This window comes from Macrobrachium rosenbergii, chromosome 57 (assembly GCF_040412425.1).
Source record: "Macrobrachium rosenbergii isolate ZJJX-2024 chromosome 57, ASM4041242v1, whole genome shotgun sequence".
Classification (NCBI taxonomy): Eukaryota; Metazoa; Arthropoda; class Malacostraca; order Decapoda; family Palaemonidae; genus Macrobrachium; species Macrobrachium rosenbergii.
The window spans coordinates 11090395-11110394 of record NC_089797.1 but is presented as its reverse complement, the minus strand read 5'-3'; the positions used below and the strand labels follow the sequence as shown (position 1 = coordinate 11110394).

General features: G+C 33.7%; 1 protein-coding gene across 4 annotated transcripts in view; it reads right to left on the bottom strand.

The window, feature by feature from the left end:
• LOC136837061 (arylsulfatase B-like) overlaps positions 1–20000 on the bottom strand; it is a 90164-nt gene that overhangs the window by 17413 nt on the left and 52751 nt on the right. Inside the window, exons 1-5 of one of the 4 annotated variants that reach the window (XM_067101651.1) lie at positions 13115–13142; positions 9005–9163; positions 5414–5577; positions 3125–3228; positions 1740–1924 (exon numbers count right to left, since the gene is read on the bottom strand). In XM_067101651.1, coding sequence (XP_066957752.1) covers positions 1740–1924; positions 3125–3228; positions 5414–5577; positions 9005–9128 — 577 coding nt within the window. In that variant the 5' untranslated portion in view covers positions 9129–9163; positions 13115–13142. Of the gene's footprint in view, positions 1–1739; positions 1925–3124; positions 3229–5413; positions 5578–9004; positions 9164–13114; positions 13143–20000 lie in introns of those variants that run through there. The other 3 variants (XM_067101653.1, XM_067101652.1, XM_067101654.1) reach the window with 3 other exon arrangements.

The window sequence follows — 20000 nt, the reverse complement described above, 5'->3', positions numbered from 1 at the left end:
GTGGAATTTACACTGACGGTTCTTTAGCCGTTAAAGTATGAATGGAATGAAATGGAATGGAATGGAATATAAAGTTTGGGCCAAAAGTCAAGCGCTGGGACGTATGAGGTCATCCAGCGCTGAAAGGGAAATTAAGAGCAAAACGGGTTTAAAGGTGTAGCAGGGGAAGAACCTCGCAGTTGCACTATGAAACAATTGTTAGTAAAGGGTGGAGAGTAAGATGGAAGAAAGAGAGTATAATGGAGGTACAGAAAAAAGAATGAAAGGGGATGCAGCTAGGGGCCGGAGGGACGTTGCAAAGAACCTTAAGTGGCACCTATATTGCACCACGTGAGGTGCAATGACGGCACTACCCCCTACGGGGATTAAAATTTTTACGCGAGGAAGGCTCGGCGCCAGTAGAATTTACATGTTTTGAATTGTCATGCACTTAAGCAAAGTTGAGAATCACCTTTGAATATAGTTAATTTTTGTAGTATTCGTAACTTGGTAATTCAGAAATCGTCCTACACCAACACAACTCTCAGGTTTTTCATTCAGTATTGAGAGCGTCAGTAACAAGTAAGCATCCTACACACCTTACTAAACATCTGGAAAATCACTGATACTCTCTGAAAATAAGAACTGAAACACACAAAAAAAATACTTAACTATGTACAATGACTTGGTAATCCGTTAAAAAGAAAAAAAATATATTAAATTCTCAATTCAAACATAAAACATCTTTGACAGATGAAATAGACATCTAAACGAACTTTCTAGGACCAAAATTTTGTGGCAAATTTTCTTATTTTTAAGTTAGTAGTTTTCATAAAACTTTATATTATGAAGCTGTTTTATTAATGATTAACTCGTTTAATTTAAAATTTTTTTAACCATCAATATTTCTGTATTCATCTACTTTTAATTCAAATCAGTTATTGATTCTTATTAAACAATGATCCCATTAGTTTTAGACCATATTTTCGGTGACCAAACTTTATATTAATATGGCCATTTCCTAATTCCTACCTTCTTCATTCAAATTTTTGTTTGCCATCAGCATTTCCGTAATGGTCTTCTAATTATTCCTATCCTTTCAGTAAATCGCTTTAAAAAGAAAACTTCTGCGAATTTTGAGACCAAAGTTTCTGTGCCTAAACTTTCCGTGACCCAATTCCGTGAGACCGATTTTTCATACCAACCTTTGCTTTCCTCCCCCGGGAAGGTGGGGGCAGGGTTTGGGGGGCTATGAGACGGTAGGCAGGAGATAAGTGGAGATTTGTGGATATGAAAACATGGGAAGACGTTAAGCACCAAGGCCCTTTGTGTCTCATGCGTTGGAGCTTTGTGGTGGTGATAAGGATGATAATGTTTACGATTATATATATATATATATATATATATATATATATATATATATATATATATATATATATATATATATATATATATATATATATATATATATATATATATAATAATATGACAGATGCCTGTGTGATTGTAACAGACGTTCAGATGTAAATGTAACACTCATACATGCATTCCCACACACACACACACACACACACACACACACACATATATATATATATATATATATATATATATATATATATATACATATATATTTTTCTTTTCTTTTTATACATGTGTGTGCGTGAGAGAGAGAGAGAGAGAGAGAGAGAGAGAGAGAGAGAGAGAGAGAGAGAGAGAGAGAGAGAGAGAGAGAGAGAGTAAGCTATAATGGTTCATACTGTTACGATTTTTATCAGGAGAAACAGAGTCGAAATCCTCATCAGAATCCCCGAGGAAATGAGGATCATTCAAGTTGCCCCTCATGTGAGTCAAATAATTCTCTGCGCCGTTGTAGTACCCGTAGAAGGTATCAAACCCCCTGTACGTTGGGGTATACGCCCAGGAACAGTAACCCAGATGCCACCTGAAAAAATAACATGGGAAAGTTAATCGTTTTCTGAAAGAAAACATTGCATTTCAAATAAAACTGTTTGTTTGTAGCTACAAATATATGCAATTTCATGTTTTCATTAGTTATAGCAAGCCATACGAAACCTTTGATATGGATTAGTTAATTAATTAATGGGATAATTGAAATACGGATTAATAAATATATAATTTGAGTGAAGGTTTTTATATTTTGTCAGTCAGTCAGTCAGGCAACACCTGCAAAGCTGCTTTGTGTCATATTAAAAAATTAATAAATGAATGAAATAACTAACAAGTAGCTCAGTTATCTTGTTGACTATTTAATTGAATAATTTATTAATTAACTTATTAATTAAAATTTCATTTATCCTAATAATTACTTAATGAATTATCAGGGTGACTGAAATACCAATACAAAATAAATTCATTAATCTGTTTAATAATTAAGAAGACAATTGAGTTATATATTAATTAATTAATTAATTTTTAAATTCTGTAAGTGAATATGAGATAAAACTAAACATGGGTTTTTATTATACTCATTTTTACCACTTGGACTGTAGTCAAATTTTATCAATTTTTTTTTTTCAGGAGAGCAGTTGGAATTCCTTAGTATTTCACATATTCACTTTGTTAATAAATGTATATACTTTCAAACGGTATTATTATTATTATTATTATTATTATTATTATTATTATTATTATTATTATTATTATTATTATTATTCAGGGGATGAACCCTATTCAGATGGAACAAGCCCACTTGGGTCATTGACTTGAAAGTCAAGCTTCCAAAGCATTTGGTGTTTATTTGAAAGCATCAGAAGACAACATGAAATAGAGAAAGAAGAGAGCAGTTATGAGAAAAGAAAAAATAAATTAACAAATAAATAGAAAGATAAAAATGTAAGCAAATCATAAAATACAAGTAGAATTGTTTCAGGGTAGTAATGCACCGAATCTTCGCTTGAATTTTTGAGGTTCCACCCGCACAACATCCTCAGTGAGACCGTTCCACAGTCAAACCGTGTGAGGAATAAAGGACCTCTGGAACTGAGAAGTTCGACAGCGAGGCGCATTTACTGCATACTGGTGCTGATGTACAGGAAATCTGGTCGTTACCTATTTTTGTTTCTGTGACAAATAGTTAAAACCTTCAGTACTGACGAGGATTAAAGTGCTTTGCACTGCTTACTTTCCAACGGCGTGTGTGGAGTAACCTGCATCCCTCAGCGCCTGCGGGAGTAACGTGGCGTTGAGGGTCAAGCCTGTTGGTTCCGAAGGCCTCAGGGTACTCTTCTGAAAAGGACAGAAAAGATGCTAATAAGGAAGACCTTTTAAATTTAATGAACCCTGAAGAAAATGTACTCCAAATAGAATTGTCTATATCAGTGGTTCTTAATCTTTTTATTACCATGCCCCCCCACCTCTGAGAGTTGGTCCTTCCCTTCACGCCCCCCTTGCATCTATGAGTAAAATTCCCTCCCAGATTTAAAGGAAAATGAAAAAAAGGAAAATAAAAAAAAACAGAAAGAGAAGGGGTGTTTTTATTCTTTTGGGAATGAATTAGTGAGATAATTGACACTTTTTAGCGAATCTTGTTAAGAGAATAACGAATATAATTAGAGAAATTTAAATTTTTCCCTAGGGCCCGAGTTCCCCTTGGAAATTCCTGATGCACCCCCTAGGGAGGCGCCCCCCAGGTTGAGAACCACTGGTCTATATAAATGAATAAGCATAAAAGCCTTTTATCAAAGCTTAAATATGGAGAGGAAATACACCAATAAAAGATATTTCTACTATGCTTTGGGGAGTACATAAAAATATAATTGTCTATATGAATAAATAAGTATAAAAGACTTTTATCAAAATCCAAAAATGGAGAGGAAATACATCAATGAAAAATACTTCTATTGGGCGTTGGGGAGTACATAAGCACGTCTTCACTTACAGATAGTGTAATACGCATATCACATCATAGCACTAAGTTTACATCGTAATTTTTCTTCATGTACGTTCACTGAACAATTATTTTGTAAATGAAAAACACAAGGAAAATTTTCAATACGTTGTAACACATTTTCCCTGCTTCAGATTTTGCGCACGTTCCAGATATATATCTCTTCTTCACCGATATGAGATTTTCTTTGGAACTGGTGGCGCCCGAGGATAAAATATGGTATCCGCAAATATTTTCCAATTTGTATTTACAACACGACAGCTGTTTTCTGCTTCTACATATGCCACACCACCTTCGGCTGTCAGAATGGACAAGTCCTTGCTACCTTTGAATGAAACCCAAAAGGCTTAGGTTCGAATCCTGGCCAGACCCATGCAATTATCGTATTTGATTCATTTTAGGTGTAAGCTATTCCCCAAATAGAGTAAATTCGATCTTGACAGGGTATTTGAAGAATGTTCGATTTCTCGTATCTTCTGGTGATATATAAATTCTATTCATAACAGCTATTGTCAATTGTCAGAGGTTTCTTTCCGATTTTTTTTCATGTTAAATGTCTTTTCTGAACGCTGCGTTAACAGTAAAAATTTCTGTCTTCTTGATTACATTAATTTTGGAAAATGGCCTACTTTAATTTTGATGTGATTTCTTCTTCTGTGTTAAGGAAATGACTACAATCTCCACGGGAGTAACGAAGAAGTCTACTTTGCTTCGAAACTTTTGGCTTAGATTTCTTCTTTGCAAAACTTCTTCAGTTGCTTTTTCGTTTATGCATATATTTCCCTGTCAGAAAAATAACTAAAATTCTATGGACGAAGTGTCATGAATCTCCATGCAAAGGTTTGCGATGGGTCAAGATTCATTCCATTAGACGTTTGCCGCTCATATAGCGTTTGTGACTGGTTTGTTTCTTTTGCTACCTTGCTCTCTATCAGCAGGAATATTTATGAAGTGTTTATAATAGAATGGGAATATAAAATTTAGGACAAATGCCAAGCGCTTGGACCTACGGAGTCATTCAGCGCCGGGAATAATGTTGAAACAATAATTGTTAGGGGAGGGTGGAAAGTAAGATGGAAGAAAGAGAATATGAACGGAGGCATAGTAAAAGGAATGAAAGAGGCTGCAGCTAGGGTCCGAAGGGAAGGTGCAAAGAACGTAAAGTAATGCCTACAGTGTACCGCGTGGGGTACACTGACGGCACTATATCCCTATGAGGTGTTCATAATGAAACCAAGTTCATTTTATATGTGAATCTGAGAACGCATATGACGTAACAAACACAGCAATTTAAAGAGTTATGAATCACTATCCTCAGGAAATCAGTCAAAATAAACCCGGAATCATCTACAGCATATCTAAGAAATGACAAAAGTGATATTAAAGAATACTACTGACGTATTAAATTAAGAATTCAGAAAAGACCTACTAATAAAAATGCACTGAAAATCAAAGGCCATATACCAAATTTCTTGATGTCATTTGTAAAAGAATATCTTCTCCATGTCAGTATTTCCGACTCACCTGTCTTCCTATCGTAAAAGGATATCTTCCGGTAAGTAGCGCTGACCTCGTAGGAGTGCATATAGGAAGGACGTAGGATCTGTTCAGCCTGACCCCTCCAATAGCCAGCTTCTTCAGATTCGGAGTGAGCACGTCGTCGTTGTGCCAAGAGACATCATTCCAGCCTGCAAGAGAAAGAACCTTGTCAAGAGACTTTTAAAACATTCTTAACTTTTTCGGTTGTCATTTGCCATCAACGTTTCTCTTCTTCATATTTCCTCTCAGCTTTAATATAATCGTCTGTATAAATGAGTAAGAGTAAAAGCCTTCTATTAAAACGCTAAAAAAAAAAAATCTACATTAAGTATCTCTTCACTATAAATAATGTAATATGCAAATTATATCCTCTGCAGTTTCTCTTGACTGTCCAAAAACAAATCATCATATAATTTTCAATCAATGGACCCCAAGTATTCTGTTCAAAACCGATTTTCCAGTCCGTATCTGAAATTCTCATAGTGCTCCTTACATCTAAAAAAAAAAAAAAAAAAAAAAAACCATAAGGCAATATGAAAACCATTGTCCAAGACCTCATCTTACACCAAAATCAGTTAGTCATCTCATATATACTCATAGCCTATGCTTTGTTTTCATCATAAAAATTTGCTATCTCTGTAGTTACCTATATACAAAACACCCTCAACACTTACTAAATTGCACCTTTAGCAATACAATCAAAAGCTTTCCTTGAGTGTACATAACCACATCCATGTTCTTTCTCCTTACTCACAAACTTCTGAAGCTACTCTCTCACAGGCAGCATATGATCCCACAACCTCCTCCTTGCCTAAACTAATACTGATTTTCCCTTATTAATCCTTGCTTTACAAAAATATTACTTTCTCAGTCGAATTCCACCAAAAAAATCCTAGAGCATATTAAGTAATATTATGCCCCCAATGCTCCTTACAGTCACTTCTAAGTACTTCATCCTTAAACAGAAGAACCATTGCTCCTCTCTCCTATTCCTTTTGGAAGTTTTTCCTCACAATTTCTTGTTACAAGTTACCGTGAAATTCCCAATCTGAAAATTTGACATTTTCAAAAATCACGTCCCTTTCTCAGCCCAGTATCTGTGTCCATTCTCGTTTGTGACAGGAACTCTATGAACTCTATGCCTTTCAAGTATGTCAGCTCTCTCTCTCTCTCTCTCTCTCTGTAACCAGCATTTGCATTTAAATCTTAGAATCGATTCTAAAAACTGTTAGCATTCCAGTTCTCTTATTTGATCTTCACTCCAGTTCTCATCCAGTCTTGCAGAATGAACTAAATTGAATTGAATACAGAATTTAGGCCAAAGGTCAAGCACTGGGACCTATAAATTGACAGTAAATGGTTTGAAAGGTGTAACAGGAAGAAAACCTCGCAGTAGCACTATGCACCAGTAGTTAGGAGAGGGTGGAAGTAAGATGGAAGAAAGAGAATATGAAAGGAGGTACAGTAAAAGGAGCTAGGGGCCGAAGGCACGCTGCAAAGAACCTTAAGTAATGCCTACAGTGCACAGCATGAGGTGCAATGACGGCACTATCCCCCATACGGTGTCTTACAGAATGAAGTTCCTAGCCCTCTCTTAGACCCACAACAGTAAACTAACCACCATGTACATTATTCATTGCTAAAAATCGATGGAAACACTGAAGGTTCTTCAACTACCTGGTCTGAATCGCTTCATCTAGCTTGGAGTGAGTGAACGCCCAAGATCGATATATAATGTATAAGAACAATCATGCATATACTCGCATGCATATTCAATTTGTGTATACGTATGAGTTAAGTCTGAATCATGTATTGCATTTAAAAGCACCCTTTTTCCCATTTTAATCCTTCAAAAATCAAAATGATAAATTATCTATGTGCAATGAATTTACTCTATTAATAATAATAATAATAATAATAATAATAATAATAATAATAATAATAATAATAATAATAATAATAATAATAATAATAGTGGTAGGTATTCCCTAACATTTTAAAAACCAATGGAAAATTGCCTAAATTCTACCCATGGCTTCATAATAATAATAATAATAATAATAATAATAATAATAATAATAATAATAATAATAATAATAATAATAATAATAATAATAATAATAAACATATTTCCAATAAGGACCAGATCAATAAGTTACCAAAATCATTCACGGTAAAGGAAATAAATGGGCTTTCAACATTTCTGTATTTAATCTGCGTCTTTATCTTTTCAGGCAGAACCCCCCAAAATTTCCGTCATTTATCGAAAAATAAACCTACTTTTGACATCATAACTTAAAATGTCCTTTAAAACATTCAGGGTTTAAATGGAAATGAAAATGGATAGAGTTCAGGCCAAAGACCAAGCACTAGGACCTATGAGGTCATTCAGCGCTGCAAGGGAAATTGAGGGTAAGTAGGTTTGAAAGGTGTAACAGGAAGAAAACCTGGTAGTTGCACTATTAAATAATTGTTAGGAGAGGGTGGATAGCAAGATGGAAGAAAGATAATATGAATGGAGGCACAGTAAAAGGAATGAAAGGGGTTGCAGCTAGGGGCCGAAGGGACGCTGTAAAGAACCTTCAGTAATGCCTACAGTGCACCCCGTGAGTTGCACTGACGGCACTAGCACCCTACGGGGTTCAGGGTTTCAAGTAATCACTAATAATTATCGAACTGTGAAACAAAATATATATAGCATATCTCAAGAAAATGCTGTTTTAATTTTCCAGTGTAACTTAGTAACAGTTTCTCCGTAGTTAATACCGTTATAATTCTCATGCATAGTTCAAGAGATCAAGGTCACTGAAAAACAGATGCTAATTCATGAATGTAAACATTTAATATAAGCATCATTGCTTACACATTTAATATAAGCATTATTACTTCACTAATTCTAGTAATGTAAGACTTCTCATGTCTTCTGCCGAAATTTAATAAGTCTGGAGTTCTTACATCTTAGCAACACTAACCCATCCTCCCTTGTCTGTCTGGCTGTCTGTCTGTCACAAAACAGGTCCCAGAGAAAGTTATTTAAGAATAAAATAATGAATCATCAGATCAAAATAGATAACCTCTTATTTTTCTCAAAAATTGCACAGATAATCCATAATGGTTAGAAAGGACGTGATTTGCCTGTGTCTGTCTGTCTGTATGTCTGTCTGTCTGTCTGTCTGTCTGTCACAAAACAGGTCCCTGAGAAAGTTATTTAAGAATAAAATAATGAATCATCAGATCAAAATAGATGGCCTCTTATTTTTCTAAAAAATTTCACAGAGAATTCATAATGGTTAGAAAGGACGTGATTTGTCTGTGTCTTTCTGTCTGTCTGTCTGTCAGAGCTAAACAGGTCACACAAAAAGGAATTTAAGAATAAAATAACAATTATTAGACCAAAATGAATAACCTCCTATTTTTCCTAAAAAGTGTCAGAAGGAATCTAAAGGTGTAGAATGAAACGTGATATATCTGTGAAAGAAAAAAAAACTCATAAAAGCACAACAATAACTTAAAAATAATAATAAATTAAAAACAATAACTTAAAAAAACGATAACTTGAAACAGTGGGACTCTTACCTAGGTCATCTGCTACTATAAGAAGGATGTGAGGCCTCGATGTCTCGTTATCAGCTTTGTCCTTGAGAGAGTGGGAGCCACGTATGGAGAAGAAGATGACCAATAGCACCTTTGCGAAAATCATCTTGGTTGATGGTTGATGCGGACCTAGGGTGCGGTCTGCAATAATAATAATAATAATAATAATAATAATAATAATAATAATAATAATAATAATAATAATAATAATAATATTATTATTATTATTATTAATGATAACATAACAACAACAACAACAACAACAATAATAACAATTATTATTATTATTATTATTATTATTATTATTATTATTATTATTATTATTATTATTATTACCACATTGTTAAACAGAGATAGAATTGACAGTATTAGAATTTGCAGCTGTGAAACAATCAAAAGAAACTCTATGGTTTTTAACCAAATTCATACATTATTATGGGATCTGAACATGCCATAGAAAGAGTAAAGACACTCCTTACTGATTCTTACATAAAGTATCAAACTTTGTCTTTTGTAAAAACAATCATCTACCAGGGAATACAGAAGCTATACGACTTCTTGGTACAGTCTTGATTTTCATTCATCCATTTTGATAATATTAATTTTCCGGTTAGAAGCAGTTATATATACCGTCATATAGGCTAATGGATTACTTTTTAGTTTTCTGTAAGAGAGAACTATTGTGCCGGCTTTGTCTGTCCGTCTGCACTTTTTTTCTGTCCGCCCTCAGATCTTAAAAACTACTGAGGCTAGAGGGCTGCAAATTGGTATGTTCATCATCCACCCTCCAATCATCAAACATTCCAAATTGCAGCCCTCTAGCCTCAGTAGTTTTTATCTTATTTAAGGTTAAAGTTAGCCAGAATCGTGCTTCTGGCAACGATATATCATATGCCATCATCGAGCAGTGGTTAAAGCTTCATGGGCCGCGGCTCATACAGCATTATACCGAGACCACCAAAAGATAGATCTATTTTCGGTGGCCTTGATTATATGCTGTAGCGGCTGTACAGAAAACTCGATTGCGCCGAAGAAACTTCGGCGCATTTATTACTTGTTTCTTCATAAATTGAATTTCATAGATTTAACAAAAGATTTTGGAATTCAAGTGATACTACTTTTTTAGAATTATTTTTGAAAAAACGTCAAATTCTCATGGAACGTTCTCCAGCACATGGCTATTCCCGTCAATAGATTATTAGTAATGGCTCTGTCAAAAAGGACAGACAAATACATAGTCAAAGGAAGAAACAAACAAACAAACAACAGACAACAATGGAAATGTATCTTGGTTCTTAAGATAATCACTTTGGAGCACAGCGGAGTTATAGCTACCATAAAAGATACGTGAGCAAACATAAACTACATCTGTCTGAAATACCGTATCTAAAGAATTTGAAAACTGAATAACAATATGCCCTGTAAAGAAGAATAACAGCAAAAAAACTAAGATCCGTCAAATATATTAAGATGCAAACCGGCATGCGTGTAAATTACACAGACTATAACTGAAACAAAATGAGACAAGAAAACAGGAACTCGACTCATCGGTCTGATTTTTGTCATTCTCGCTCTATTCTGTTCGAGGCGAAGAAAAAGGTATTGTCTCTTCCTTAGCGGAATTCTGTCAGTAAAAACAGACAGTTTATAACGCATAATAAAATATGAAGACACTCCTTTCTCACGAATCCCAAAGGTGTATTTTATTTTGCAAAAGGAAATGATTAGAAATCGAGAATGAATGTGTGTGTGTGTATATATACACACACACACACACACACACATATATATATATATATATATATATATATATATATATATATATATATATATATATATATATATATATATATATTATATATATATAATATACATGTGTAATATATATATTGTATATATATACATATATATATATATATAATACATAAACATATACATATAAACATATATATATATATATATATATATATATATATATATATATATATATATATATATATATATATATATATATATATATATATATATACGTGTGTGTGTGTGTGTGTGTGGCGTTTGGATACAAGAGAATATGAGGAAATGTGACTGAAAAGCAAGAACAGAGATGTAGCAGAAGAACTTTTTTCCTGAAAAAACTCGTTGCTAACCAATGGCATTAACTTGGAGGTGGAGTTGCGGTAAAGAAGGAAAAACCTTTCTATCTATCATTTCATTCTTGAAGAAAACTTCCCTCCACGAGAAAGACACAACTGACCCGCAGCATATTCATTCTTATCGTATGTCTGATTTTATATTCTCTCCATTTACACATTCATAAATATATTGAATGGAATAAACCATGAATATAACCAGAGTTATCTTATAATAAAACCAACTATTATAGTGGCGTAGTTTCATACCTCGTATAATTTGCTTTTTCCGAAAAGCACTGCCTTTCTCTGATATCCTCTATGCTTTAAAGTGAGTAAAAACTTACAAATGTGTAAGAAATAATGGAAGAATTTTGAATTTTGTATCCCTAAGTAATGCCGTAAGTAATGTATGTCTAAAAAAGGATACATTTCCTTAGGAATCATCGTGTTAACATTGCACAAAATGTCTAGCAGAGTGAATTATGAAAGTACTTGAATAATCCGAGTTAAAGTACAACGCCAATTCAAAGTCCTTCAAAAGAAGGCATCGTGCTTACCCCATAAAAAAAATGGGAAAAAACACGTTAAACGAAGAAGAAGAAGAAGAAGAAGAAGAAGAAGAAGAAGAAGAAGAAAGTACATGCGCAGTAAGTGTTTAAAATGCAAAATTATTGCGCACTCGAAATCAACGGATAAACAAGACAAGATAAAAAGACCTTATTGAAAAATATCTTGACAAAAGGATCACCTACTATCGGTATTTACAGCCGTCTAGAGAACTTTTAATGGTGTACGGCACATGAATTATTCATGGCGGTGCGTCATTATATAAGATACAGTACTGTCATTTCCATAGTGATTCTTTTGTAGATGGATTCCTTTTATATCCATGAATGTTTAATCTTTCATGTGGTTAGCTCACTAAGGATATAAATTCTATTTTTATAACTACTTTTATGCTTTTGATTTTCTTGCACCTTAAAAACTAATTCGAAAATGCTATGTCGAGTTCCCGTTGCGTTGTATACTAGATAGCGAAAGCACACACACACACACACACACACACACACACACACACACACACACACACACACACACATATATATATATATATATATATATATATATATATATGTGTGTCTGTGTTCATGTATGTTGTAATATGTAACTATGTACAGTATACATACACACACACACACACACACACACACACACACACACATATATATATATATATATATATATATATATATATATATATATATATATATATATATATATATATATATATATATACTGTATATATATTAATCTATTTCCCTATATGAAATGTGTCCTACGAAAAAAAAAGGACAGTGCTCACTGCCACACACACACACACACACACACACACACACACACACACACATATATATATATATATATATATATATATATATATATATATATATATATATATATATATATATATATATATATATATGTATACTTCAACTGCCGAATCTTGGATGAACATTATATCATATTCACAAAGTGGGTGTGAGTAAATGTGATTTCCAAATTCAAACATTTTCACATTATATATCATTCCTTTTTATGCTATTTGATAAATTTGACGTTTTTTACATATAATTCCTTGCAACGATCAAAAGCATATAACTGTATATTAATCCTTAATAATATTCAAAATAAATGTAATATCAAGTGGAAAATGATTTTTATAGCATCAATCACTGACGTCACTAACACCGAACAGATGAACATATTCACCAACAGTGAAATAGCATAAATCCACAACTTTGTTCACTTCCAGATTATCCTTCATCAATACGTTGGTCTTATATCACTGATGAACTTGTACAATATGCAATGTTTAATACTTCTACCGTCACTGTGTTCCACATTACAGTTCCATAAGAAAAAAAAAATAGACACTGAGAGCAAACAAATAGGAACCTACATTCTCACCCATAGGAACACCAACTGTCAGTCAGTGAATTCCGGGCCGGCGAGAGGATGTGCTGGGCCACTCATCAGGGATAACATTCAACCACTTAGTAAGCATAACGTCGGCTAGGGTCACTGCTCGTGAATGACCGTAATGGTACACCCACTAAATAAAACATGATATGAATCTATTTCCTTTACGCAATGAAACTGTGGACAAGCTGAACATAAAGACGGAATCTTCCACATACATTTCAATTGTTGATACTTAGCACCTAACAAGTCGGTAAAGACAACTAGCTCGCCTTCTTGCATTCTTTTTAAATAAAAAAAAAGCTTAAAATTCCGCTTTGGCATTACGCTTTTAAATTGTTATTAAATTGCGCAAATAAAAAAAAGATTTCTTATACTAACTTCATAAGAATTTGCATTTAATCCTTGGCTTAGTGCAAAACAAACAACGCACACTTCATTTCATAAAAAAAAAAAAAGAAATTAAGTGAATCTTTCTTTTAATTTTTGTGCTAGTCCCCTTATATGTGCAAAGCTTCCACGGATTTATAGCTTTACCCTCTATTTTAGCTATCCATTTATCATTTCATAAGAAATACCAGTGCGTTTCAGTTAGATATCTAACATTTGTTTATTTTAAATCTTTAGACGCACGAAAGAAGGTTTAGTTATTTGTATGTCAGTTAGGAGTTACTGTTATCCAGCATAACGATAAAAGCTAAGCGTGGATTTTTTATGAAATACTACCAAGGGACACAGGCCTCGTAACATACAGCGTCAGATGAGATTCTGAGAAAGATAGGACTGTAACATTTAGGGAGAAAAGACATGTAAGTAGTAGACTGGTCAGGCTTGGTGGGCGTTTCAGTAATAATAATAATAATAATAATAATAATAATAATAATAATAATAATAATAATAATAATAATAATAATAATAATAATTATTATTATTATTATTATTATTATTATTATTATTATAATGATTGTTGATCATAATAATAATAATAATAATAATAATAATAATAATAATAATAATAATAATAATAATAATAATAATAATAATAATAATAATAATAATAATAATAATAATAATAATAAATCATGAAGGAAAGATGAACAATCACTCAAAAATGTTCATGACAAAAAGATCTTTTAAAAAGTAAGTTGTGGAAGTTATAGTTGACGCAAATTATAATATCTTTTAGCTTTCCATAACTACAGTCTCCTTCATAGAGAATGTGATGAATTACTAAAAAAAATAATATTTCAGGCACCAAAATTTTGATGGTGCCTCCTTCTCTGATGAATATGCTGCTAATTAAGGATTATCTCTGGCAACGGGAACGGGTTTCTGGCCTCAGGAAGGAAGGAAGGGGGGCAGAAATAATTCCATTTCCGCGCGGAAATTTAATGCCGGTGAAATTAACTTCCTCGTCTGTCCAATTTGCCGAGAGATGATCTAAAACCCCGCTAGTTTTGGATGTCACTCTGATCCCGACTCTAGAATGAGACGCAGTCGCATCATGGAGTTGAATTTCTCTATATGACACGTGACCCACATCGCTAGAATGTTGTAGGGTAATGGGTGAGAAAACTTTTTGATATTAAGTCTTATTTCTTCGATGATGAGTCTTCACATACAACATCTAAATTTAATGTCCCCTTTCTCCAAATTTTACAAGGTTTTAACTACTTATTTTCTGTCCTATACATCCTCGATACAGTTAACCATTCCTCTATTTTGATTCGATCATGAGATTTATCTAGGTCCATATGAATACCTGCGATATAGCTTTTCCTTTAGATTTCAAGATTCTTACATGAGTATTTTATAACAAACTCGTGATCCATACGCCCTGCTCATTGGCAAAACCTACGCTGGTCTTCTTTATAAATTGCAATGTCATGTCCCTCATTTTCTCAAAGAAAATCCTGCTATCCATTCTCATGGTATGTTACGTAACATTATGAGCATATGAGTGTTCTGGGCTCAAATACTATCCATACAGGGTCAGCTTCCGCTACTATACTGCAGATATCTCAATTAAAATCCCATCAATCGCTTTTGTCTTAACAACCCCTCCTCCCCCCCGCCCCCCTTCGATTCTTAGTCGCCCTTTTTATGTTCTCAACAGTTATTCCCACGGGGAATCTCTTCTCACTTACACTTAACCTTTACACTTGTGTATTATTCAGCTTCGCTTCTCTCTCTCTTTTATGTTCCACATTCAACAAATCTTCAAAATATTAATTCCATCAGCTCATAACATTTTCACTGCATCATCCCAGGACAGAATTTATTTCTGACGGCAATTCTCCATCTGCATGGAGTATGCTGAGACTCATCTGTTCATCATCGCTCTGTTTATCAATTTCCCTGTATGACAGGTTCTCATTTTCTCTAAAACTATTGTTCACCTTTTCTTTACAGTCTTTATTGCTTGTCTTCTCTTTCTCACTCTCTTTTTGACCGCCTTAGCTATCATGCTTTTATATGAACATGATCTGTTTCGTTACGTAAATTGTTACCAGACCAATCTTTTCCTCTAACCCCCACCTACTTTTTTAATTCACTGTTCTTACCCTCCCACACCAACAAACACCCCCTTCTTTCTTTATGACTCCATTATGGAAATTTTATGGAAATTTACATGCTCCCTGTCTACTCCTTCTGCCTTCATATATTTCAACTTAGCCTCTTTCATGTTTTTTCAAGTTGATATATTCTTCTCACTTTCTCGTGGTTTTCCGCTGACTTAAGGTGAGATGGCAGTTTAAAACTAAGTACGATTGTTGATACTACACTTTATCACTTTTCCAAAGACTCGGGTGAAAAACACTTCACACTCAAACGAGTTCCTTTTGTCCCCAGACGCTCGGGTGATAAACAAGACCTCTTATTATTATCAGACGGATGTTCGCAGGAAAACAAACCCCTTGAAAGGCGAGATATGATGACACGCCCAATAATTCTGGCTGCGTTTCTCCACGCTTGCAACACAATGCAGCATGACATAATGCATGACATAATGCAATGCGACACAATGCGATATAACATAATAGAGTATACTTGCAACACAGTGCAATATAACATAGAACAGAATGTACTTGCAACACAGTGCAATATGACATAACAGAACATACTTGCAACACAATGCAAAATGACATAACAGAACATACTTGCAACACAATGCAATATGACATAACAGAACATACTTGAAACACAATGCAATACAACATAACAGAACATACTTGCAACACAATGCAATATAACATAACAGAACATACTTGCAACACAATGCAATACAACATAACAGAACATACTTTGAACACAATGCAAAATGACATAACAGAACATACTTGCAACACAATACAACATAACAGAACATACTTGCAACACAATGCAATATAACATAACAGAACATACTTGCAACACAATGCAATATGCCATAACAGAATGTACTTGCGACACAATGCAATGCAACACAACAGAATGCTCTAGTGCAAAGGAAGGGAAATTCATTGAAGAGAATTGTCGTAACGCCCCATAAAAATACTTTGAACTGTTAGCTACTGAACGAAAGTAAAATTATAAACTTCAAATGGTACATAATGATACTTATTAAGGATGGTAGAAATATTCCACGAGTTGCTTTTAATTTCTTAACTCGTATGAGAAGAAATCCTGTGATGTGGAATGACACTGTCGAACAGTCAAAAGTGACACATACATATGTTAAGAATTTTATGTACAGAAATAAACGTAATTTGAATGCTCTCGTTAACTCAGCTGTTACAAATTTGTAGTGTAAAAGCATAACAAAAACAAAACCACAGTTATTACCTTTGTTCGGCGGGCACTGCCACACATCCACTCATATTTTTTTTTTTTTGAAATATCGTTTTTCAAATACATTTACTTTTATTGCGAAACATATCTGAATTAACCTCAGCCTGAGAACTGAAATGTCAAATAATTTATTTTCAATGTATGAAAAACTAATATTCAGCGATTCCTTTATTATCTATTGTGAAATATTTTCCATACTGACGGATGTTGGAAGAACAAAGATATTTTTTATTATTTTTCTCGAAATTTCGATTAATATCCTGAAGCATCAAACATACTGAATGAATAATTAACTAAATAAACATTTAATTTAATTTTTTTATTTTATTTTCTATAGAACATGAACCCTTTTCATATGGAACAAGTCCACAGAGGCCACTGACTTGAAATTCAAGCTTCCAAAGAATATGGTGTTCATTTGAAAGAAGTAATAGAGCGTAACAGGAAATACAGAAAAAAGACATCAGTTATTAAAAAAAAAAACATTAATATTTCTTTGCTCCAGTTTTCCTCTGCTTGCCATATAATATTCATTGGCGCAAATTGCGTATGTCATTGTAAAGTCAATCAATATGCTATTTGAATAATATATTTGAATGTTAAAGGTCTAAGGAAGAAGCTGCCCGTAATTGTAACTTACAGAAATATAAGTAAGCTGTTAAACCTGTTTTAAAGTCATTCTTAGTACTTAAGGCATAGCTGACATTGATCGATGAGACGTCATCTTGTGATGTGAAATCAATCAGTTTTGTCATTTTAGAAATATGTTTGCCTGAAAGAGCGCGAATGGCGGTCACATTCTTCCTATTGCGAATGTTTTATGAAGGAACGTAGCTATTTCTCAGAAATAGCTGTCGAACTTTTTGTCTTAATCCTTTAATACTCTGAGAAGTTTTAGAAATACCCACACCCATTCTCTCTCTCTCTCTCTCTCTCTCTCTCTCTCTCTCTCTCTCTCTCCCCTCCCTGTCAACTGCAAGATTTAGGAATCTTTTCATTTAGTTTATATCCTTTCTTTACCTCTGTCAGTCAGTCTGTCTGTCTGTCTGTCTGTCTGTCTGTCTGTCTCTCTCTCTCTCTCTCTCTCTCTCTCTTACTATATTGCAAAAGGTAATGATCTGGGAATCCTTCTCCTCAGTTCACGCTCTCTCTCTCTCTCTCTCTCTCTCTCTCTCTCTCTCTCTCTCTCTCTCTCTTTCTCTCCCCCTGTCGCTGACAGAGAAGTTTAAAATCAAAATGAGAGCCTAATTCAGACATTAAATAGAATTATTTTCTGAATTTTTCCCGCATCAGCTCAGTTTCTTACCTAATTAACATAATTTCCTGGGCACTTCTTTCTAAGCCGTTTGGAACCCCCTCCTGGCTAGATTCCAATTCCCGTATCTCTTCTTTTCGCTAATTTATTTGCGCCGTAGTTTTTCTTTTTCCCTTCAGCACGCAACTCTTCTGATTTTCTTATGGTCTCCCCTTGGTTGTTATCTTGGATGTTCTTTTGAAATATAAAATTTTGATACACGATTAGGTATTCTTTTAAAGAATGAGGAATATATGCTTTTAGATGGTAACATTAATTGTCAGTTTCATATTAATAAGAAACACCAGAGAGGAAAATACATAAGTTTTGAAACCATTGTAGTTAGAAATTTAAAAACTAGAACTGGAGTAAGTGTGTTTTAAAATACTTTTATCCCAGTTCCAGTTTTAAAACTCTAACTGCAAAGATTAAAAAAAAGAATTATGTGTTTTTTCCTACTTTTTCTTATTAATATGAAACTGACCTTTAATTAAATCAATGCTACATTCTAAATACACATATTCTTCGCTTTTCAAAAAGACACTTAAATTCATATTCAAATTTTACATTCAAAACAACATCTAAGAAGACAAAAAAAAAAAAATCAACATAATACATCTCAATATGAATTAGGAAATCAAGTCAAACACAGATGAATTGATAGATATTTGTGAATTCTATATTGTGGGTAAATCGCTATGCGAATTGCCTCTGGATCTACAATTATTTGAACAGCATGTGAATTCAATTAGCAAGATTCAAATGTTATTCGATTAGGCAACGGAAGGTATTCCAAATGTCATGTTAAACTCCTGAATCAAGTTTAGAAATTATTGAAGGGAATTTCCGCTTTCACTCTGCACTTGAAACCTACATGCAAGGAAAATAGGTTCCAATGCTGAATATAGAGGCACTGAGTTATGATTATGTATTAATCTAAATCCAGAAATGAGCATGCCTTCACTTCAGTGACATAAAGCACAGACTTACATATATATATATATATATATATATATATATATATATATATATATATATATATATATATATATATATATATATATATATATATATATATATATATATATATATATATATATATATACTTACTTGCAGGACATACGCCATAACTACACGTATATACGCACACGCTACATACATTATTAGGATGCGCTTTAAAGTGTGAGAACAGACCTTAATTCATAGGAATTCTCATTTTCAATTTATTTTACAATATTTTGATTTTTAGTTTTCTGTAAAAGAAAACTATTGCGCTGGCTTTGTCTGTCCGTCCGCCCTCAGATCTCCACAACTGCTGAGGCTAGAGGCTGCAAATTGGTATGTTGATCATCCACTCTCCAATCATCAAACATACCAAATTGCACCCTCTAGCCTCAGTAGTTTTAATTTTATTTAAGGGTAAAGTTAGCCATAATCGTGCTTCTGGCAACAATATGAGACAGGCCACCACCGGGTCGTGGTTAAAGTTTCGTGGGCCGCGGCTCATACAGCATTATACCGAGACCACTAAAAGATAGATCTATTTTCGGTGGCCTTGATTATACGCAGTAGCGGCTGTACAGAAAACTCGATTGCGCCGAAGAAATAATTGATAATTACCTACATATGGCGAGGTTAGCTGATTGTCATTAGTTACAACGGACAAGTGAAAACTGCGCCGAAGTTTCTTCGGCGCAATAGAGTTTTCTGTACAGCAGCAACAGCGTATAATCAAGGCCAC